Raw genomic sequence first — 22,996 nt, 5'->3', positions numbered from 1 at the left:
TGCCTTTATATCCCCACCTTTCCTTCAAAGCTTTCCTGGTGTTATCCTTGAGTCACATCAACAGGTTACAAGCATGTGCTTGGATTGGTAAGTATTTTGGAAGGTTGATTTGGTACCTTTAGGCTCTTTGATTCATAACCAAATGTTTGCTATCAGCTTGATGTACCTGGACTGTATGGCTGCGTCTACATGGGCAGTCTCTGTTGACAGACGTCACTGATGACAGAGAAACCGCGGCGGTACCTCTGTCGACAGATTGTGTCTGCACATAAAAGTAGATTGAAGGAGCAATCTGCTCTGTTGACAGAGAGTAGCCACACTGCCTGTCCCTCTCTTGACTGTATGGCTGACCGGGAGTCTGCGTAGGTGCGGCCTATACGGTTAATTAAAAGGAGATTTTTTTTAATGGTCAGTGGGTATTTTGAAGTAGAGCAGGACTGATATCCATTGTACAACAGGGCATGGATGCTCAGATGGTGTAAATTGTATTACCTCCATTGGTTTCAGTGGCATTATAACAATTTACATCAGTTTAGGATCTCTCCCACAGTGTAAAATTAAACACTGACTAGTGGTATCTCATACACTTCAGGATTTTCCTGTACTTTGATTAGAACACATTATCATACTGTTTATAATTTCAACAAGTCACATCATGTACCTAGAATCCCACTGGTGGAACATGTCATTTCGCTGAGTTTGAATCAGCTAAAGAGTAGCACGTTGAAGGACTGGTGCCTTTTGCCCTGTATCATGTGTAGTCATTTATAGTTGAGCCAAGTGCCAGGAAAAAGGCCATCAAGCAGAAGGCTAGAGTTTCATGCCCTCTTTAGACATTGAGATCCTGGTTCATACTAATACTAGGTTTATCAAGTAGCCCAATAGAGTTAGGCGTTTAGTTATCACTGAAGTTCAAGGGGATTTGGGCCTTAATTTCTTTTGAAAATTGAAGCCTAAATATCTGAGTTGTCTTGTGTAAAAATGCACTCCAATTCCCAGCTAAGCATTTATAGCCCTGGTGTCCAACCAGTTCTGAAGCCACATTATTCTGAAAATGTAAATGTAAATAATTTTATGTGACTCTCTGAACATACCAATTGTTGTCTTTTAATGCCAACAGAATGCTTCCATGGAGATTTTAATCAACAGAAATCATCACATTTCACAGAAGTTCAATCAATGGGACACTTCAAATATTGTTCAATTTCAGCACAAAGCAGAAATAAGCAATGTTTTGGGGGAGCCAAAACTACTCTGTTTTTTAAAATCCAGTATCTCTGGATTTGTTAAACTTGTTAAAGATTTTTTTTTAACTTTTAGAAAACAGGAATAAAATTCAAACTGTTAAACTGTGGATAACCATGATGCATGATGATTTCCATCCTAATCTGCATATTTAAGCTATTCCATGAGGTGGCAGAAGTGTCCATCCAGCAGATGGGTCAAATTGACGTAAAGTGGCTTTAGAATTCAGACAGATCTTCTAGACATTTTTTTAAATTCTTTGAAAATTTTTGTTTTCTGATTTAAAGAAAAATGTGAATGCAATGATTTTTTTTTTTATTTTTCAAGGCAACTGATAACACTCAACTGGCCAAATAGCCACATGTGGCTAGTGGCTAGCATGTTGGGTACCACAGATTTTCCAATGCTGTAAACACCTTTTTAGTCAGTTGGTTCAAGGTTTGAAGTTTTCATTTTTTAAGTCTTTCCTTCTTTTGATGCTTTAGGCACCAAAAGTGGTCCTAGTCATGCAGTGACAATAACCCTCCTGGTAGTCAGTGAAGACCCTAGCAATGAGTTATAGCTGGGAAAGTCATCTGAGTATGTGGGTTACAGCAATAGCACTTTTACATAGGAGGAATTGGACTTAAAATGTGTCAGTGGTTAGGACAAGAGAAAGTGAGAACTTGCAAGGGTTATTTTATATAACATCCTTTTCCATTCCTGGTTTATTCAAATAGCTATTTAGTACTGGGTCACAAACTCTATGAACATCAAGGTTCTTATTTACAAAAAGATCTTACCATATTCCTCCTGTTTTGTGGACACAGTTTTTCATTGAGCATTAATTATGCCTGCAAAATGGGTACATAGATATTTAGAGGTTAAAGTGAAAATGCACCCTTTACAATTAATTAGGGCGACCATATCTCCCTGTCCCAAATACAGGATAGGGAGCTATGGGGAGAGGGGCGGCTCCTCCCAGCTCCCTCAAGCCCCAGGGAGCCGGGAAGGAGGTGCCAGCTGCCAGTGCTCACTGGGAGCCCTGGGAAAGCGGCAGGCACCAGCAATCCCCTAGAACCTCGGGGAAGCGGCAGCTGTCCAGGCTTCCCACACTTCCCCAAGGCTCAGGGAAGTGACTTCTGCCAGCAGCTGTGCCTGTGCAGCTGCTGACAGAAAAGGTGGGTTGTGGGGACGGCTCAAATATGGAACAATTCATCCCTTTTAAAAAATAAGTCAGGATGCCTTTATGGCATCCCAAATACGTGACCGTCCTGCCCAATATGGGACGGATGGTCACCCTGCAATTCATTCATTGCCGGCACAAGAATGGAAGCTAGTGCTGAAAAATCTGGTTTTAAGTATATGGAGAAGTCATTCGGAGTCACAGAACTATAAAAATATACAGGGAATAGTTTGGAGTGTGGGATACGATTCAGATATTTTTCTAGCTGTAAGTGGGAACTAAAGCTGTCGCTTTCATTGTAACTTCTTTCAGGTGAAGGTGATGGTGAGAATTTGTCCCTCTCAAGGACCACATGACACGTCCGAATCCATGTCTTTTCTAAAGGTAGATCCGCGAAAAAAGCAGATCACTCTTTATGATCCATCTGCAAGTGGACCCTCCAGTTTAGGTCACAGGAGAGGAACTGTTGCTGTCCCAAAGATGTTTGCGTTTGATGCGGTATTCCCACAGGATGCTTCTCAGGTACTGCAGATAAGCATATAACGCTCACAACTTGTCCCATGGGAACACCATTTTAATTCATGTAAGAGTTCCTTGTTGCTTCTGGGGAACTTTATTTCAATATGTTAGTATAATTCCTGGGAAAACATGCTAATTAATAGTGGATAAACTCTTACAGTGTTTCAGTTTAGCCCAGAAGTGAAATTAAGAAGCTATACCCATGGAGATAAATTTGCTGAATTAATATTTTCCCTGTATTTTTAGTGGTGCTTAAAGGCACAGCTTTGTTATAACACCTTTTAAATCAGTAGAATTAGGCATACAACTCCAGTGACTCCAGTATTTTGTTACCCCCGGACAGGTTTAAACATGTGCCTGAAGTTAGTGCTTTGCTGAATCAGTACAACGGGTGCAATTAACACCATAATATTACTGTAATTGAAAGAAAGCAAGGAAGACGCTTATCTTTCCCTCATTTTTCAGTTGTACATTGCATGGTTGACATCACTTCCTGAATAGTCAGTTTCACTGTCTTGTTAATCCTATGTGCCCATGTCCAGACCTTGCAAGGGATATACTTTTACACAATAACAGCAAGCAGAGCTGAAACTGTACATGCACAGAAGGCAAAGGGGTTGGGGGGTAGGTTTGGTGAGATGGTAGACAAGACCATCCAATTGGAGCAGTAAAAACAGTGCAGTAGCTGTAAAACAAAGGATTTTTAAAAATGGACATAGGCCAACCTTTACATAGGTCTCTATCAGAAAACTCAGTTTTAGGGAACTCCAAGTAATTCATGGTGAGAATATCCCATTTTACAACTTGAACAAACAAGACAGATCTTAATTAAAAACATTTGTAATGCTTTTATCTGTACTCTTGGATAAGTGAATAGGTATATTGCAATTTTAAATGTCTTGCAAGCACAGAGAAAATGGTGCAACTACTTACTTAGATATCATGGTAAGTGTAAGTGTCCCGGTAGTTAGGTTCTGAACCACCCTAATGACCAATATAGTCTGTTTGTACTGAAAATTGCAGTAATCTGTGGAGATGGATATGTAAAGCAGCTGCTGATAATTTGAGTGCTACACATGCAATAAGAAGAAGTGATGAGGTAAAATATTGGCCTGATTGATGTCAATGGCAAAATTGCCATTATCTTCAGTCATGACAGGATTTTCAGTGAGATCTCTGGATTACATTCTTCAGCATTCTCATGGAGAGCCTCTGAAGAGGCATCTCACCTCTCTTTCAAGGTGGCTAGAATCAGATGCTTTCCTGCATCATCGTTGCTAGGAGAAAGGTTGTTGACAGGTATCTCTCTTCATTGAGCACTAGTGTATGGCCTTATATGTTTATATCATCAATTGCTGTATTTAATACACCTCAAGATGTATTTAATACACCTCAAGATATATTTCAAACTCTTATGTATACAGAAAAACTGGGTTTAGTACATTTACAGAATTTAGTGAATTCCCTTTACCAATTACATTGTTGTTTCCATAGTAAATGAAAATCAGATACTTGGAAATTCTTATTCAGGGATCTTCAGTGCATTTTCTCCAGTCTGAATGGCTTTTTAATTTCCACAAGCACACTTTGGCTAGCTTCATTTCACTGAAACTGTTACTATTACAGAAAACCATTGGCTAAGCTATTATACCAGTAGCAAGCTTGGTTGGATAGTGTTCAATTGCTACATTAGTCATAGAATCGATATTCCCAGGGAATTGGTATAATAGAATTGGAAACTGTTTTAAGCTCTCAGAGCAGCTTTTATTTCTTTAAAAAAATGGAAGGTAGTTACTAAAATAATGGGAATAATGCCATAAAATAGTCAAAAATGTTATGCCTCAGAAATATTGAATAATTGTTTTCATGTGGGAGAGAAAGAAAGAGTGTATTGTGTAACTTATTTGTCTCCCATTTTTCTTTCAGGCTGAGGTATGCTCTGGAACAGTAGCAGAAGTAATCCAGTCTGTTGTGAATGGTGCAGATGGTTGCATATTTTGCTTTGGTCATGTCAAACTTGGTGAGCTCCTAAATTTGTTACAGTTAATTACTATGTCAGTCTGGTAATTACATATTGTCAGCTTCTGGAACAATAAATCTGGAGTATACAAATAGATTAGAATTTCTTTTTAATTTGCTTTGCAAACTTATCATGGGTTATTTCTACATTGGGACCTTACCTTTTAATTCAAAAAAGTAAAATGTAAAATCAGATCATGTTATGTACAGACAAGCTTTGTAGGTGTGTTCTGATGAAACTGAAAAGATCAGAGAAACTTTCAAAATTAATTAGCTTTGGATTTGTGTTACAAAAATAGCAAAATTAATTGAATAAATACCGATTTAGTAATTAAATATATAGAAACCCTTTTTACATTGCTGTCAGGATGTGGCATATAACATAAATTGGCAGATGCATAAGAAGAAGCTGTTTTATACATGAAAGATAAGCTTATATATTTCTTTCCTGTGTAGGTAAATCTTATACCATGATCGGCAAAGATAACTCTACACAAAGCCTTGGTATTATCCCCTGTGCAATTTCTTGGCTCTTCAAGTTAATCAATGAACGTAAAGAAAAAACTGGGACTCGTTTCTCTATTAGAGTATCTGCGGTGGAGATCAGTGGCAAAGATGAAAACCTTAAGGATTTGTTAGCTGAAGTAGCCACTGGCAGCCTTCAGGATGGGCAGTCTCCAGGGGTGTATTTGAGAGAGGATCCAATAAGTGGAACCCAGGTATAATGGATATCGCAACATTGGTTTTGGAGTCTGACTTTCCTCTGCTTTTTATTTCCTTTTATCTGATGATGATGAAAATTTTTAAGATGTTACTTTTTTTATTATCTTTAATATATAATCCCTGCTCCCATGGTGTACATATTTGTTTCTCTTAGCACCCTAGAGACATAGCCTGATCAGCAAAAAGCATTCGCTTCTGCTCTAATTAGTCATTTTCTTGTTTATATTCCAGCTTCAAAACCAAAGTGAGCTTAGGGCACCGACAGCTGAGAAAGCTGCTTTTTTCCTTGATGCCGCAATTGCTGCCCGCAGTACCAGCAAACCTGAGTGCGATGAAGAAGACAGGAGGAATTCACATATGCTCTTCACTCTTCACATTTACCAGTATCGCATGGAGAAGAGTGGCAAAGGAGGCAGTATGATTACTCACTCCAAACTTCATTTAGCTTTAAATTAATATTTTAAAATTTAGATGATAAATAATATGCACTATGGTGACCCCTCTCCAAACCCCAGAAGTAGTCAAGAATTGCCACAACCTGGCTAATATCTTCTTTGTGCCATTCACACATAGCCCATCATTAATATTATTCAGGCATTGCCCCATGATGCATTTATTATTTCTGTCATTTGAATAAATTCTGAATGGCTAGGCTAGTCCATTTGTTCAGGTGAGTGTGTGTATAAAGGCTGTTGTCCTTGTTCTTTTAGTGTCCGGAGGACGGAGCCGTTTGCATCTCATTGATCTAGGAAGCTGTGAAAAAGTGCTGAGCAAGAGCCGAGATGGGGGAGGTTCTCTGTGCCTCTCTCTCTCTGCCCTGGGCAATGTAATTTTGGCCTTAATTAATGGTGCTAAACATGTGCCATACAAGTAAGTAAATTACTGTGTATGTTGCGTTAAATACCGCTGGTTTTATCTTGCAACTAAATTTATATCAAGAGCTTGCTAATCTATTGCACTTTGGTCAGTGGAAATTTTGCATGTGATATGTATGGCAAGATATATCTGGCCTCCAGTGTAGTAGTTTAATGTCAGTCGTGTTCATGTAATATATTTTTTCAAGTTGCATAATTTGTGATGGGTTTGCACAGTGGCCTGAAAAATCATATTCATTGTGGCATATGCCCCAATTAGGTGAAAAGTGTGTGTCCACTTTGAAAAAAATTGTAGAAGTGGTTTTTTTTAGTTTTTTTACTGAAATGCTGAAACTTCTTGAAAAATGTTGAAAAGCTGGTCCTTGTGTCTGTTCCAGTTTGTTTCAAAGAAATATCAGCCAGCTTTGCTGTACAGTAAACCCTCGATGTGATGGACCAGTGCAAGGGAAGTGTTGTCCATTGTTCCCAGAGGTCCGTTATATGCGAGGGTTTATGGCCTCCTCCAGGCTCCCCGTCTCCATTCCCCAACCCCGCCCCCCCGACTTACCAGAGCTGCCATTGGAGGAGCCACTGGACCTTGGCACCCTGGCTGGCACCTCGCTGTGTGTGGCTGGAAGCGCCGCCACCGCGCTGGGGCAGCCACGCAGCTGTGGTAAGTCCTTAGGGCTCTTTTGGGGGTGAAGTGGGTGTTAGGATGTTAGGATTGTGTGGACCCAGCCATTGTCCGTTGTTCTCGAAGTCTGCTAAATCGGGGTATGTAGTCAAGGATTTATTGCACGTGTAACAATGGTGAGGATTGTGTCAGTGGGGCTATAAATAATAAGCTCCATTTAGCACGTTGCACATATGCACGTTTCCAATTAAAACTGCATTTTAAAAAATTAAGATCATATTCTGTTCCTGTGTGGAAAAGGGAATGGTAGGTTGACAGAAGTAAACATCAACATGGGTATCATCGGGTGTTCCTGACAGTACTGTCATGGCAAAGGAATGCATTCAATTTAATGCACATCTGCAGGGGGCCAGGTCTAAAGAGGACACCCCTGCCATAGACATCACTGTAGAATTTGGCCTTTCATACCAGAGTTTAATTGCTGCTTGCTAAGAGGAGTTGTAAACTGGGCACCCTCATTTATTTCACATATTTATCCAGTGTGGAATGTGACGCAGGTGCTCTTTCATTTTGTATTAGGTAAAATCACGTGTTTTTGTTAGGCTAGTTGGCAGCTGAGTGAATGGACTAGAATAGTGAATGGCCAGATCCTCAGGACCCAGGCCTTTGCTATCTAGCCCAGCATAGTGAGCAAAGATATAAAGGTGACTCAGACACAGGCCATCAGGTGCCAGGCCAGTTCTGAAGAGCAACTTCTAATAGCCTCAGGATTGTTCTAGATTTATGCCAGTTGCATACAGCCCCTAAGCAGCTTTACTGGCAAATATGGCAGAGCATAATGACTAATCAGCTGAACTGGCTATGGCTGAAGACTGTGTTGGCCATATACCACCTGATGGTTTCCCTTTTCTCCAGGGAAACCCTCAGACAGCCAGTTAAGCTAATTTTCTACCTAATTTTTGCTGCCAGAGCAGAGTGGGCAGAATGGGAAAGGAATTAGGTGGGTCAGAGCTTAAAATATCTTTGTCTATTAATATATTTGTTAGGGTATTCTTGACTGTGTCTGTTCAGTCATATAAAATCATTTTATTTCTCATTACAAGAATTGTTCACCTGTAGGTCAGGTACCATGGTGATGGTGCATTCAGAATATCAGAGATGAGTTCTAAGGCGACAAAAAGGTAGCAGTTGTAAGCTGCTTGGGTGATACTAACTATCATAGTGAACTGCTATTAAAGGGAATTCTTGGATTTGCGCAAATTAACAACAAACTAGCACATCTAAAAACATGTGGTAGAGGAACAAATTTAGTATTTCTGTGTATATATGCTTAGACCTGTTTTAAATATGGATTGATTATGGTATAAGTAGATTGGTAATATACATGAATACATATACTCCATAGAAATGGAAACATAATACTTGGTGTTGTAGAAAAGTCTGCAAAAAGAACTAGAATTCTTTTAAACAATCTTATTTATTACACAGGGACAGCAAGTTGACCATGCTGCTAAGAGAATCATTTGGGAACATCAACTGCAGAACAACCATGATTGCTCATATATCTGACTCCCCAGCAAATTATGCAGAAACTCTCATGACAATTCAGCTTGCTTCACGAATCCACCGAATGAGAAAGAAGAAATCCAAGGTTGGTATACCAGCAAGCTGCAATTAATTTAATTGAAAATGAATTCTCTGAACCCCTTGGTCGGGGAATGTGGGACTTCTAAACAATGAAGACTAATACAAAATGCATAAAAGCTTGGGAGAGAAACTGACATACATGTTGCCCAAAGCTGTTATTCCACTTCCTTATTAGTCCTGAAACATTTGTGTTTTAATTTTATGCACACACACATGCACATACGTATTACTTGACTTTTTGTGGGATTATTGCAAAAATTCCTTCTGATTTTTGTGGAGCTATTGCAAAAGGTTCAACTTTGTTTTAATCAAGAAAACAATTAGAAAGAATGTAAGGTACTAAGATAGAAAGACCACCTAATATTTTAATGTTATAAAACTCATTTGTGATTAACTGATTAATATAGTACTCTTTCAAATGTATATAAATACCTTTTGTTGTTTAGCTTCATACTGTAGTGTTTTCTACCAGACAAAATTGTGGTTGATAGTGAAAGCAGAGCAAAGTATTATAATGACCATAAAATTTCCTCTGATTATGAATACATTTAATGTTAATAGAGGTTTTATTTTTTTGTAATTCATAGTATGCATCCAGCTCATCTGGAGGAGAAAGTTCGTGTGAAGAAGGCCATGTACGAAAACCACCTCACTTGAGACCATTTCACCCACGAACTGTAGCACTTGATCCTGATCTTCCTGTGTTGAGTATTTCTAGTGATCCTGATTATTCCTCCAGCAGTGAACAGTCTTGTGATACCGTCATCTATGTTGGTCCCAATGGTGCAGCTTTGTCTGATAGGGAACTAACAGATAATGAAGGGCCTCCAGAGTTTGTTCCCATAATTCCTTCCCTTAACAAAAAGAGAACCAAGGACAATTTTGCTGTTGGTAGAAGTTCCGACAAGGACCATTTTAAGTGCAACACTTTTGCTGAATTGCAGGAAAGGTTGGAATTCATTGATGGAAGTGAGGAACCTATAAAGTTTGCTTGTGGAGAAACATCTGTTGCATCAAATTGTGGTCCAGTGACAGTGGTCGAAAATGTGCAGTCTAAATTGGTAAATGAAAAACCATCTTCTCCATCTGGAGGGTACAAAAAACTTGTTCCACAGGAAACTCTCTCACCAAAAAAAGGCCATAACCTTCATTTTCAGTCTGCTGTGCAAAAGGGGGGCAGCTGGCATGAAAAGAACACCCCTTACTTCAAAGTGGAACATTCCAAACAGCAAACCAAAGTTGAAGGCAAAAAACCAGGCTCAGTCTCAGATGGAGAGAGAGAGACAATTACAGATTCACCCAAATCATCAACGTATAACCCTGTTAGGAGTCAAGAGCCAAGTAAGGCTACAGCTGAACCTGCAGTGAAAGAAAAGTCGTCTTATATGAAGAGACCTTTACCAAGCCCTGCACCCCCTCCCCCACAACAGAAAGATCATACCCTCAAGTCCAAAGAACCATGTTCAGTGGTGGACCATCGCAGGGCGATCAGGACTCCTCCTGTAGGGATGAGTAAGCAAATGGCTAGCAAACCGGAGCACAACTTGTCAGGAAGCACGTTTCTAGTTGGCAGTAACACTGAGAATCCATCTGGTGCTATTGAGGTACATAGTTTCCGCTCAGCGTTCAAAGGTAAATGTTTTGACCGGGATATACTCACCACCACAGTTACTTTGCAGCAGCCTGTGGAACTGAACGGAGAAGATGAGCTTGTTTTTACAGTGGTAGAAGAACTATCCATCAGTGGCATTTTAGATAACGGAAGGCCTGCCAGCATCATTAGCTTTAACAGTGACTGCTCCCTTCAGGCTCTAGCATCAGGTTCCAGGCCCGTTAGTATTATTAGCAGTATAAATGATGAGTTTGATGCTTATACCTCACAGGCAAGCTCTACTGGTGTAAATATTGATATTGTTTTGCCCTTTGCTGAGGATCCGTTTTCCAGCAGCAGACGTTCTTCCATCAGTTCTTGGCTCAGTGAAGTGAGCATTTGTACAATTGAAAGTGATGGAGCCCAGTCCAGTGACAGTTTTGTTGCTCAGTCTTCATACAGCTGTCAGAAATCCGAGGACCCTTTTAACTTGGATTTGCCCAATGTAACCACCCCAGTGAAAAGCTCCTTGAATGACAGTGGATTTTGTTTCTCAGAGCTCGAAACTGAGAGTATAAATTCCAGCAAAGTGTCTTCAGGCATCAACAAAAGCCCCCAGACTTCTGAATACACCAAAGCATCTCAGATGAAAAGTGCTTTTTGTGTAGCTGATCAGCCCATTAGAGTTAAATCTAGCAATTCTCGAGGTACACCCATGATTGAAACAATACATTCTAGTCTTCCTCGGAAAACAAAAACTACCTCATCTTCAACCCACAACAATGCCACTGTAAGCTACAGGGAACAGCAGAACCCACCCGGTATGTTTGAAGATCCCTGGCTGGTGCGCATGGATGATCATGTGGAAGCAAAAGCTGCAGAATCTCTGCTGTCTCCAAAATCTCACACATTTGGTACGGACAAGCAGCCAGCAAAAGCTGCCCATTGCTTCACCAGTGCAGCCAAGCCAACTAAATCCCAGACAATGCTTGCGTGCTCTCATAGGGTTGTAGATGGCTGTGAAATGGCTTGCAAATCTTCCACAGGAGCCACTAAAAAATCTGAAGCAGTAACAAAAATGCCACAGCTTAAGAGAGGAGCCACCACGCTGGGTGTGATGCCAGTAGCACATAGTAGTAGTTCTTCAACAGATAGTGGGACCAGGGGAGGTTCTGAAGCTGCCTTTGCTGTCAGCAGCCTGAAAACCTCCCTGGGAAAGAAGAGTGTGCCACAGAAGTCAAGCATGCTACCTAGGCCTAATGGGACCATACCTCCAACACCACCTGTACGGAAATCAAGCCTGGAGCAGAAGAATGTGGTGGTGGCGGCAAACAGTGGTAGCAAAGGTGCAGGTCCGGACTGTGCTAGAGTTTCAGCACAAAAAGCTGAGGAAGAGGGAGAATTGCGATCAAAAGTTGGATCTTGGGTTAGTGAAAGTACCAGCAGTAAAGCAAGCCTCAAGGGGGACCATTCGTTGCCCAAAATGACTTCAAGTTTAAAGACTAAGACATCTAAAGGTGAAGCTGTTCATCGATTTGGGAGCCACACGTCTCTGGAAAGGTGTGATAGTCTGACATCAGTGGGATCCAAAGCAAACACAGCTAGGGAGAACAGCAGTGCTAGCATCAACAATGGTAGAATGGGACGATCGGTCCCACGGCTGGGAGTTCCCCCTGTAGCTCCTACTGTGACTTCACCACCATCATATACTGCACCTTTACCCTGTAAAAACAGCCAGGCAAAAAGTACAACCAACCAGAAGTTCCAAGCAAATGGAAACAAAAACCGCAGTCTTTCTACCAATGGGTCAAAGTCTCTTAGCTCCTCGGTAAAATCACTGACTCAGTCTATTGGAAAAAACTCTAGCATTCCTCCAAGTGGGAAAACAACCCCTCGAGCTGTGCCGGGTGTTAGTAACAAACCTGGCAGAGGAACTATTATGGGGACAAAGCAAGCTATTAGGGCAGCCAACAGTCGGGTAAATGAACTGGTGTCTGGCAGTTCAGTCAAAATGGGCCATTTCAGAGGCTCCACAGACTCTGATAGTGGGAATGACAGTGGTGTTAATCTCAGCGATGAAAAATCACAAGTTCCAGTGTTGCCATCTCCCTACAGCAAGATCACGGCGCCCCGCAGGCCTCAGCGGTACAGCAGTGGGCACGGCAGTGATAATAGCAGTGTTTTAAGTGGAGAGCTTCCACCAGCAATGGGAAGGACGGCTCTTTTCTACCACAGTGGAGGTAGCAGCGGCTATGAAAGCATGATTCGTGACAGCGAAGCAACAGGCAGTGCCTCTTCGGCACACGACTCAATGAGTGAAAGTGGCATGTCATCACCAGGCCGTATGAGGAGCTTGAAGTCCCCTAAGAAAAGATCGACAGGTAAAAAATTAACATGACTTGGGCTTGCGTTTTTAACGTCTTAGAAATCCATTGTCTCGGAGGGGTGGCCGTGTTAGTCTGCAGCTTCATGTATAGCAAGCAGTCCTGTAGGACCTTAGAGGCTAACAAATTTATTAGCTCATGAGTTTTATTTTGGTTCTTAAGTGAACTGGTAGGTCACTTAGGCTACGACTATACTGCATTTTTATCACAAAAGAATCTATGCAATTTGTGCAATACAAATTGCAGAAATTATTTTGAGAGACCTTATTTCGAACTTGGTGCCATACAGATGGCACCAAAGTTGAAAATAAAGGCCTATTTTGAAGGTTCCATTACCCCTTTTCATGATGAGGAGTAGCGGAACCAGAGTAACACGCTTGAAATAGCTGTATATTTTGAGCATGTCAGCAAGCCACTGAGATTAAGCACATGCAGTCTAGACATAGCCTTAGTTTGAATTTAGATGCTAAGCCATGTCACACAAACACAGAGTGAGAGTACCTATAACACACACACACACACACACACACAAAATGCACAAAATTGTAGGTTAAAGGTGTTAATTCATTTTGTAGTTTTAAAAGCAGGTTTTAAAGATAGGCCATGGAAGAGATAGAAGAGTAGGTAATGTAACTGTTTTTGTTCAGAGGTGTGACTTCCATTCACTTATGTTTGTTCTAAACCCATCACAAAGCCAAAGCGACAGGCTGTTTAACAAGGACCACACTACTGACTTTCACTGGTATTTACTTGTTGGCGTTCCTAATTGGAGCTTGTGTGGGTAAATGTTACTGAAGGAGCGTAACAGTTTCAGAATCAGGCTTTTCATGTCCAAAGTTTACAAATAGTTTTTACTATTCCAGCCAGAAATACTGTGGTCATTATTGGGGATTCACTGCAATACATGCCAAGAGAGCTATTGGCTGAAAGGCCGCTTCTGCAGCCATTAACTTCTACTAGGACTGTGTGAAGGAGCAGGTTAAAAACTTCTCCCCTGAACATAGGAATCTTGAATTTGACAAGTCACTTGGAAAGGAGTACTTACTGCACTTCCTGTAGGTGCACATGATACTCGCTCGTGCCAGCACAACTAAATGCATTAAAATGAAGTATATGTTATAGCGCTTTCTGGTCAACACGGCCTGAGTCGCTTTGATTGGCGGTAAATCAGTTTGGAGTCCTTGTGCAACATTTGCAGCAAATCTCTTTTCATAGCACATCAACCCCCTCAGCCTCCCCTACAAATCAATATTAACAGCTGTGTAAAGTTGCATACCTATTGAGAGGCATTACTTGCTGATGGATATGTGTTTGTTTATGCCCCAGGAAATGCTTATAAGGTCTTTAAAAATGATACATTTCTTTTGCAGCTGAAATTGTCTTGTTTGTGTAAATTATACCTTATTAGCCAAATGCTTCATAGTCTACATACTAAAATATTTTCTATAGCGAGTGGGACTCAATATCGTACCAACAAGAAGGGTTTGATAAGAGCCATTATTGGTTTAAGTATTCAGTAGGAAATGTTAGCTGTCTTTCCAGGGTAACTTATTACTTAAACTGTCAATGTGGATTTGAGACTTCCTTCTGCTGCATTGAAGCTCTATGGAAAACATTGCTAGGGAAGCCTAGTTCTTAATCATGCAACCCTATCCATGTAGCAGCCCCTGGGGGCCACATGGAGCCTCAAAGACTTCACATTAACACCGCTGTGTACCATGAAGCTCATCTGCTTCAGTCGCAGAGAGGCAGCTCTGCTAGTCTGTATCTTCACAAAACAAAAAAGCAGTCCTGTAGCACTTTAAAGACTAACAAAATGATTTATTAGGTCACGAGCTTTCGTGGGACGGACCTACTTCTTTAAATCTTCAGTTCAGAATTTCCAGATCTTTCTGATCTGGAACTCTGTCGTCCAGCACATCTGTAATCCAGCATGATTTTAGTTAGCAGAACGACCATTTATTGTGGGTGTGGCCAAGTTACCCGTGGTCCTATAAAGTGTGTTTACAGCCACCAGTCTCGGCTCTCGGTGTCCTGTGCTGTTATTTATCTGTAATTTACTCCTAAATGTCTTCTGAGAGTCGTCTAAATGTTTTCTAAGCAGTGGAAGTGTTGGTAATGCTGCTAGATAATGTTGATCTCCTGTCATTTGGCGAATTTTCTGGTTCAGCACCAGACAGGTCCCGGAGTGCCAGACTACAGTGATTCAACCTGTACTGTCATTTACCATCATCAAACAAACGTGGACCATGTTAAATCCCATGCCAAAGTAATAACCACATTCTTAAAGCTATTTAGATGCCCAAATCCCATGATTTCAGATTAAAGGTAGGCACCTAAAGCCTAGAAACTGGCCTAACTGCCTTATATTTTATTAAAAGGAAAGCATGAAAAAAAGCATTACCCCTAAAGTATCCTGTAAAATTGTGACATATTCTTTGTTGTCGGTGTACTGCATATTTTGCAATATACTGTCCCTCCTACATTTTAGGTGCATAATGCTGCATGGGATGATATATAATTATTTTTTTAAATATCAGGTCTCCAGCGTCGTAGATTGATTCCTGCCCCGTTGCCTGATGCTGCATCCCTAGGAAGAAAGCCCAGTGTCACCGGCCAGTGGGTTGATCTACCGCCTTTGCCTGGCACTTTAAAAGAGCCATTTGAAATTAAAGTTTATGAGATTGATGATGTGGAACGATTACAGCGACACAGACAAGAGGAAGCTGAGGTCAGCACGTATTTTACAACAACTCCAGACAACTTAAATTACAATATACAGGCAGAATCACTGCTTGAATGTTGGTATGGCATTCAGGAAATTGATTGCAATTAAAGCACTATAATTATTAATTTTACAATTCATATGTTGGGGTGCCCTTAATGTCGAAAATGAAAATAATTACTGTCTACAATTAATTGTGTTCAGCATGACTGATGGCATGAACGGAGAATATCAATGAATACGTTATGAAAAGATGTTATAATCCTATCCTGCCTGATGAAACTTTACAGCCTGTCTCTACTGCAGGGTCATTAACTCTTTATGTAAATGAAATAAAGTATCCTGGTTAGAATTCTATTAAATTGGAGATATTGTAAGTTTAATTTACTTGTAATTGGAAAACAATTCAATTAATTCTATTTTGGAGACCAGAATTCTGTATTCTTCTGATGCCTTTTTTCCCTTTTTTCTTCAAAATAGCCTTTCCAGGATGTTGAAAAGGTAGGAATGCTTTTTATATAACTACAAATTCCTACGTGTTACTCTTGTGAAAGATTTCCTTTAGTGTTATTACACTGTGTTTATTATTCGGACTAGCGGAGAAAATAATTTCTCTACAAACAGTGGTAATTTCAGAGTATTTTAGAGATGTATGTTAATTCAAAAAAGTGCAATAAATGCTTAGCTTCTTGCAGCATGCTGTTTCTGTAGATTAGAATCCATTAGTGCACACGTCAAGTGGAAGAGAGAAGAACCCTGTTAATGTTACATTGTAATGAGGTGGGCAGGGTTTGGGAGGAGCTGATGGAGGCCAGACCACACAGTCATGCAGTGGCCTTTTTTTTTTTGTCTTTAAAGGGTCTGATGTATTTCAATACCAAGCTGAAGATTGTAGAAAGGCGCCATCAGCGGATTAGAGAAGTGAAGGCAAAGCATGAATGTCTGAAGGAAGAGTTGGAAGAGACAAAGTGCAGATTGATGATGGATCCAAATAAGTGGAAAGAAGAGTGTAAGTATTTTTTCCAAAGTCGCTGCAGTGCCCAGATTCAGCAAGGAACTTAGACACATGCTTAACTTTAAGTCATGAGTAGTCCCATTTGATTTTATTGAGACTGCTTTAACTTATTTCACTTTAAGCATAAGTTTAAATTGCTAGCTGAAATGGGGCCTTAAAGAACTTTGCAAAGCAAAGTTGGTTTGCTATGGGATTGCTTTTCAGTGCTGGGGTATTGTAAGCAGAATTCAGAAACTAGCAAAGCTGTCCCATTGTATGAAAAAAGCAAAACAATACAAAGACTGAATTAATTTAATTAATTAATAATAAATACTTATATAGTGCTTTACAGCCAGAGAGATATTTTATATAAGGAAATAAGTAGTATTGTCCTCATTGTGCAGATGGGTATCAGAGGGGTAGATGTGTTAGTCTGTATCTGCAAAAACGATGAGAAGACCTTTGGTACCTTATAGAGTAACAAGTGAATTGGAGCATAAGCTTTTATGGGCAAAGACCCATTTCGTCAGATGCATGTGACGTGGGTCTTTGCCCACGAAAGTTTATGCTCCAAATCATTTGTTAGTCTATAAGGTGCCACAAAAACTCTCATTATTTTGCGGATGGGTAACTGAGGCATTGAGATAAGAACCTTATGCCAGCAAAGCACTTAAATATACACTTATGCACTTCGTTAGATTAAAGCCCCGGGGAGCAATTCTGCTCCAGTGAAGGTATATAATAGCAAAACTCACCTGCATTGAATGGGAACAGGATATTACCATAAGACTTTTTTGTCTTATATGGTGACACCAGTTACAGATGACCGAAGATGTTAAGTTCTGCCCCTCACATACAGTAATTGTTTTGTTGAAGACAATTTGTCATATAAACATTTTGGATATTTTTTTTCTAACAGTTGAGGTAGACCCTCACCTTGATAAGGAGTCTCAGGAGTATCTGGAGGCACTGGAACAAGTGACAGAAGAACTAGAGCAGTGTGTTAACCTGTGCAAGTCACATGTCATGATAGTGACGTGTTTTGATATTGGAATGATCTCCGATGCGCAAGATGGAGCGCGAGAAGTGGAAGTGTGAAAGTGGTTTTTCAAGGGACTTGAGGAAGTGGAGCCGAATTGTCCAACATGAAGAAGAAAAGGATTAGGAAAGTGAAAGTGGAAATGTGAAGACTTAAACAACAATGAATGTTGTAGAGCCTGGTAAAGATGAGGAATTGGAATGTTTATAAATCATTATGGTGCCTCTACCTGACCTGAACTGTACAAAGATAATAGAAATAAATGTTTCTAACACAGAAAAGCAGAAAAATATAGTACAAACCAAGACTTTAAAAACAAACAGAAAACTACAAAAGTGCCTTTAAAATTCATTTGATTTTCGTTTTTGTATTTGGTGCTAGAATTAAAGCCAGCAAACCTAAGCAGACCACAAAATGTATTCCTATACAAATTTTATACTGTATAGTGTATTTATGATTATATGTTAAAGAAGAAAACAACATTGTAGCACAAGCAATAAGTAAATTATGTTTTCATACCTGAACTTGCCTTCTTGTTTAATAGAAAAGCTGTTTTATGTAGCAGAACTAAAATTGTATTATAATTGTTTTCTTGATTAGGATTCAAGATATTTTTATGAGCATTTATCTATTGAAAAAGTGTATTATTGAATTTCAAGATGATTGTTTCACATTCTGTTTTGTATTACTCCTTTTTCAGAACAAAATAAATGTTTGTGTTGCCTTTTTTATATATATATATAAAATACTGACTTCTTTAACTACTTCCTTGATTACTAGCCTCCATTTTCATGGATCCAATCTTTTTAGAATTGTTAATCTAACTCAAGGAAGTCTAGAAAGGGCATTGTGGTTTTGTTTTTCTCTGACTACAGGAACTGATCATTATGTTTGTTACCAAAACCATAAAGCAAGCGAAAAAGAAGAAAGTTTTTGTAAATTTTAAGTTAGGTCCATATTTTTATATCGTTTTCACTATAAATAAAGGTTTTTGCATTATGAACTTTGAGGACAAATAATATATCTTTTTACAGTTTTTCTAAGGAAGGCAAACACTCAGGATCAAGTTTATACATGCTGCATGAGATTTGTGCTTTTTTGAAGGAGACCACCTAAGTGTGGAAACTATTGATAAATATGTTGCCAAACGAATACTTTTGAAAAGGTTTAATAGTGTATGTAATATCACATTTCATAATGAATCATATTTTCTGATCATCTTGCTTTTTATGGGTTTTCAAATCCTTTGTACAAATGTGTATAATAGCTTGCTTCAACTTTTATCTGTGAATAAAAGAACCATCTATTGTTTACATTGCTTCCTATTTAGATGATTTTCTATATGAGGAAATACAACTGTAGGAACACATGGCACAACTGTACAGGATTTAGTTGCTTGAATATCTCTTAAAAATCTAATGAAACATACTTTTCCCCAGGTCACCCAGGAATTTGTGGCTATGCTGGAAATTGAAATCTGGTGTCATGAATATGCTTAATTTTGTTAAGCATTGTTTAAACCCTCTGACTTCAATAGACCCAGGATTTCAGCTGATGGGAAGACTCCCTCCCAAGATTAGTTTGTTGAGCGAGATCCATCTCCGCATGGGAGGTGTATTCAGTTGTCTCCATGCCACTAGTCCTGTGTCCCTGAGTCTGCACATTGTCCAGATGCTCCCACCCTTCCTCTAACTAATTAGCAAGGAATTTGCAAGACCATTAACATACACTTTTCCTACTTAGTCTCTCTTCAGTCCAAGTAAGCTCTGGCAGGGTGTGCTAGAGAAAAGTCACAGGTAGTCCAGAGCCTCCAGTTAACTGCAGAGGATCAGGGAGATTTGGACTTCTGGTGGGATTCCCGTCCTCCAGATGGCAGAGTTTGCAAGAACTTCTAGAAAGGGGAACTTCATGGTGGTCTTTTCCTCTTTCTCTTTGATTTGCCCAAGGACATGATGCAGTCCAGCTCATTTTTATTTGTTGGATATTGGTGGTGGACACAAAATAGATGGAAATATGGGGTCTGAGTTCGTGTTTCTCTTTTGCTATGTTAGCTCTTTTTTTCAGACTGTGGAGCAGATTTGCCTGGATTCTGGTACAAAGGCATGGCAAAATGGCACTGTGGCCCCATGCCACCTGCAGACAATGAAGTGGCTGTATTTTAACAAAATGTTCTCCCTGCTCCAGCACCTGTTGAGTTCACCCAAAGCAGGATGAGGCCTGTAAATGCAAATTATTTTTACTGTGCTTTCAAAATCGTTATAGGCATAGTAGTTATTCAAAAGATGAATAGCTTGGATTGCAAAATCATTACATGCAAGCCTATTTATCAGTTAAATAAATTGATCCCTGCTATGAAAAACCCGCAAAAAAAGACAGCATAGAGTCAGTAAGGTCAAATACTTCTGAGCCAAATTGGAAAAACACATATTGGGGGTAGGGGTGCAGCTGTATCCCCAGCCTAAAACGGTTTTCATTATATATACAGCCCCACACAGATACAAAATTTGTATCTGCATCTGTAGGCACAAAAAGGTGTGGATGTCTGTGAATTATATAAAGGGGTTATCTTTGAATTTTCAGGGTTCTAGATACAAAATTTGTGCCTGCATCCCTGTGCATATCCACAAAAATGAGCTGCAGATACCCACGATGACATCAGTAGATATAAAGCAGATATACACAGATTTTGCAGGGTTCAAATTATATACAGGGTTTACAGTTTAATCCACTGGCTCTGCGAACGCCCCCACTAAAAATTGTTCCAGCGTCCTTGGCCACACAGCGGCAGTACAACCTGGGATTCTTGCTATATGCAAAGACCAAGGAAGAATGGGCTCACATTTTGTAAAGGAAACTGTTCCTGGTGGATTCACGTTTATAGGCTCTCTGGTGCTGACTTTCCCAGTATGACTATTCTATGAAGGTACGTAGCCATATTCCACTACTGAGGACAAACTCCTGCTGAAATGAGTTTTATGCAGAAATTAACAACAGGAAATTACCCCTACACACACCTGAGCAAGATTCTAATCTCCATTACATTAGTGTAAAACCAGAGTAATTCCTAGAACTGCCATCACTTATTGATGAAGCAGATGAAACCCAAGAATCTAGCTACTACATAAACTAGCATAATCTTAACTGTGTGCCGACTGCTTTGTCGCACGTGCTGCTCTTGTCGCTAAAAGGTTCATTTTTTAAAAATTATTACAACCAAAGCACCTCCCAAATACATAAATATGAAGGGAAAAACAGCAAAATAATTTGCTTAAACACACAACTATATGTTTGTAGATCACCCATTTCCTATTATACTTTCCTCCATAACATCTAATTATGCTTATGTTTACCACATAGTTAGGGCCCTGTCTATGTCATGGCCATGAAAAATGCATCATGGACCGTGAAATAAGCTTTCCCTGTGAAATCCAATGTTGTCTAGTTCTAGAAGTGCCCCATCAAAGGGGGCTTCCTAGATCCGACTGAGCAGTGGTTACCGGGACTGGGTAGCAGTATGAAGTTCCTGCAGTTGTGTGTGTGGGTAGGGGGAGCACAATGTTTTCTGCAGTTGTGCAAACAGAGCGAGCAAGTATTGCTCTTCCCAAGCTGGTCAGGACTAGCAGGAAGGCACCCCTGACTGGGGTGCTCCCATCAGACTTACTTCTACCTTGTGCAGCCTCCTGTAGTTTCAGGAAGCTCTGGAGGCAGCACAGAAGTGAGGGTGGCAATCCCATGACCTCCCTACGATGGGTTTCTGACCCACTTGCAATCTCCTTTTGGGATGGGGCCTCACACTTACAGTACTGTGAAATTTCAGGTTTAAACAGCTAAAAATGTGAAATTTACCAGTTTTCAACTCCTAGGGCTGTGAAATTGGCCATGATGGACAAAGAATTTGGTAGGGCCCTAAACATAGTCAATACAGAAGGAACACTTCAGGGCTCCTTGGTTCTGTAGCCATGTGCTGATCTCACCTTGCTGCTCCAGCAGCAGCTAAGATCCAGCTTCAGTTTCATTGCATCGCTGGCTCAGTGACCCAAACAATGCGGAGATGCAGAATGAGATGAGGTACCCTGACTGAAACTACAAACTTGTCTTTATGCAAATCTTGCCATTGTAATTGTGGAGAGTAAATAATCTTCCAATTTTGTACACTTATCCTTTAGCTTACCCCATTCCTGCCTTTCTAGTTACCTTTGCAGTTCAGTCCAGTTACAGTTGTTACAAATATTGTATATTCTTCGGGTGTGAATCAAGACTATTTTGTGGAAGACTTAATTATATAAGGTCACAAGTAGTAATTGCAAAATGAAGCTGGATGATTTATTTCATTAATTTTCCATGGAGATTTAATGATCTAGGAGGGCCATGAAATGGCATACTTAAGGAAGTGATCTTGTTGAATATTTTGTGGTATAAAATGAAACCTCAGTAACGTACAATGCAAGAAAAAAATCACTTACTTCTGGCAAGGCTAATTTCAATTCCCACTGCTCTCTGTGTCCAACTAGGCTGTTTTCTTTTGTGGATTTCAATGCTCAATTCCTAACCTCTTCTCTCTTCATCATGCCTAAAAGGATTTTCTGCAACTCTGAAACTGCAGATGGTGATACCCTGTCGCTAATAGGAGGTTCCAGGGCCCTGGAGAAGCTCAGTCTTCTTGAGAGTTGTGTCCCTATGGGTGTTCCACGTTGGGGGTTGTGTGTGTGTGTGCAGGCACATGTGTGCGCCTCTTGAGGCCTTGAGTGAAGATTTTAATTAGTGTCTGTTTGGCCCATGTGGGTACCCTAGGTCCCCTGGTGCCGAACACTGGGGCTATATACGTGTGTGCAGGCAGACCACCTAGAGGGCCTTCTCAACTATCTTGACCTGAAATGGCACCATAGGCGTGTCTGCCTTGAGCTTGCCTCAGCTTTTCTGTTTTTCTAAGTTGTTGGAATGCTAGGTACACAATGAGAGGATTATTTTCCTTCCCATCTGGAGCTCTGGGCCCCTTTGAAGTGCCACTGCAGAGTTGTTCTACTGTTGTGCACAGCTCTGAGGGGTGGGGACGCAGCCCCACAGTCCAAGCGGTGCTAAGGGCTCACTGCCCTAGGCCTTCTGCCCCTTTCTGGGTGCATGGAGCCAGGCCCTCCCCAGACAGACCTTGTGCTGGAGTCTGCAGTGGCTGGTGGTCCTGCTGCTCTGTACATCTGATTTTACAGCTGCACTCCTTGGTCCCACTTCCCCCTTTCTGGAGAGTGGCCTGTCTATTTCTAGCATGCTTGGAGGCGATCACTACCCCGCTCCAAATCCATCAGGGTCATAGTGGACAGTGTATCCTGAATCCTCAAAGAATCCATTCTGAAGCACTTGGAAGAGGGGAAAGCGATCAAGAGTAGGCAACATGGATTCATGCCTGACCAATCTGATTAGCTTCTATGATGAGGTAACTGGCTGTGTGGACATGGGGAAGTC

At 40.4% G+C, this 22,996-nt stretch overlaps 1 protein-coding gene across 1 annotated transcript in view; it reads left to right on the top strand.

Annotated features, from left to right (window-relative positions):
- The window catches only part of KIF26A (kinesin family member 26A), a 138,023-nt gene extending 119,193 nt beyond the window's left edge, over window positions 1-18,830 (top strand). Inside the window, exons 6-16 of the mRNA XM_074996405.1 lie at window positions 2,723-2,932; window positions 4,856-4,949; window positions 5,405-5,667; window positions 5,903-6,086; window positions 6,382-6,541; window positions 8,648-8,810; window positions 9,394-12,778; window positions 15,322-15,512; window positions 15,987-16,007; window positions 16,365-16,515; window positions 17,420-18,830. Of these exons, the coding sequence (XP_074852506.1) occupies window positions 2,723-2,932; window positions 4,856-4,949; window positions 5,405-5,667; window positions 5,903-6,086; window positions 6,382-6,541; window positions 8,648-8,810; window positions 9,394-12,778; window positions 15,322-15,512; window positions 15,987-16,007; window positions 16,365-16,515; window positions 17,420-17,598 (5,001 nt within the window). The 3' untranslated portion in view covers window positions 17,599-18,830. The remainder of the gene's footprint in view (window positions 1-2,722; window positions 2,933-4,855; window positions 4,950-5,404; window positions 5,668-5,902; window positions 6,087-6,381; window positions 6,542-8,647; window positions 8,811-9,393; window positions 12,779-15,321; window positions 15,513-15,986; window positions 16,008-16,364; window positions 16,516-17,419) is intronic.
- The last annotated feature ends 4,166 nt before the right edge of the window (window positions 18,831-22,996 follow it).

This window comes from Carettochelys insculpta, chromosome 6 (genome assembly GCF_033958435.1).
Source record: "Carettochelys insculpta isolate YL-2023 chromosome 6, ASM3395843v1, whole genome shotgun sequence".
NCBI classification, from domain to species: Eukaryota; Metazoa; Chordata; order Testudines; family Carettochelyidae; genus Carettochelys; species Carettochelys insculpta.
Note: the sequence above shows the minus strand (reverse complement) of the source record. Positions and strands in the feature narration are given on the sequence as shown.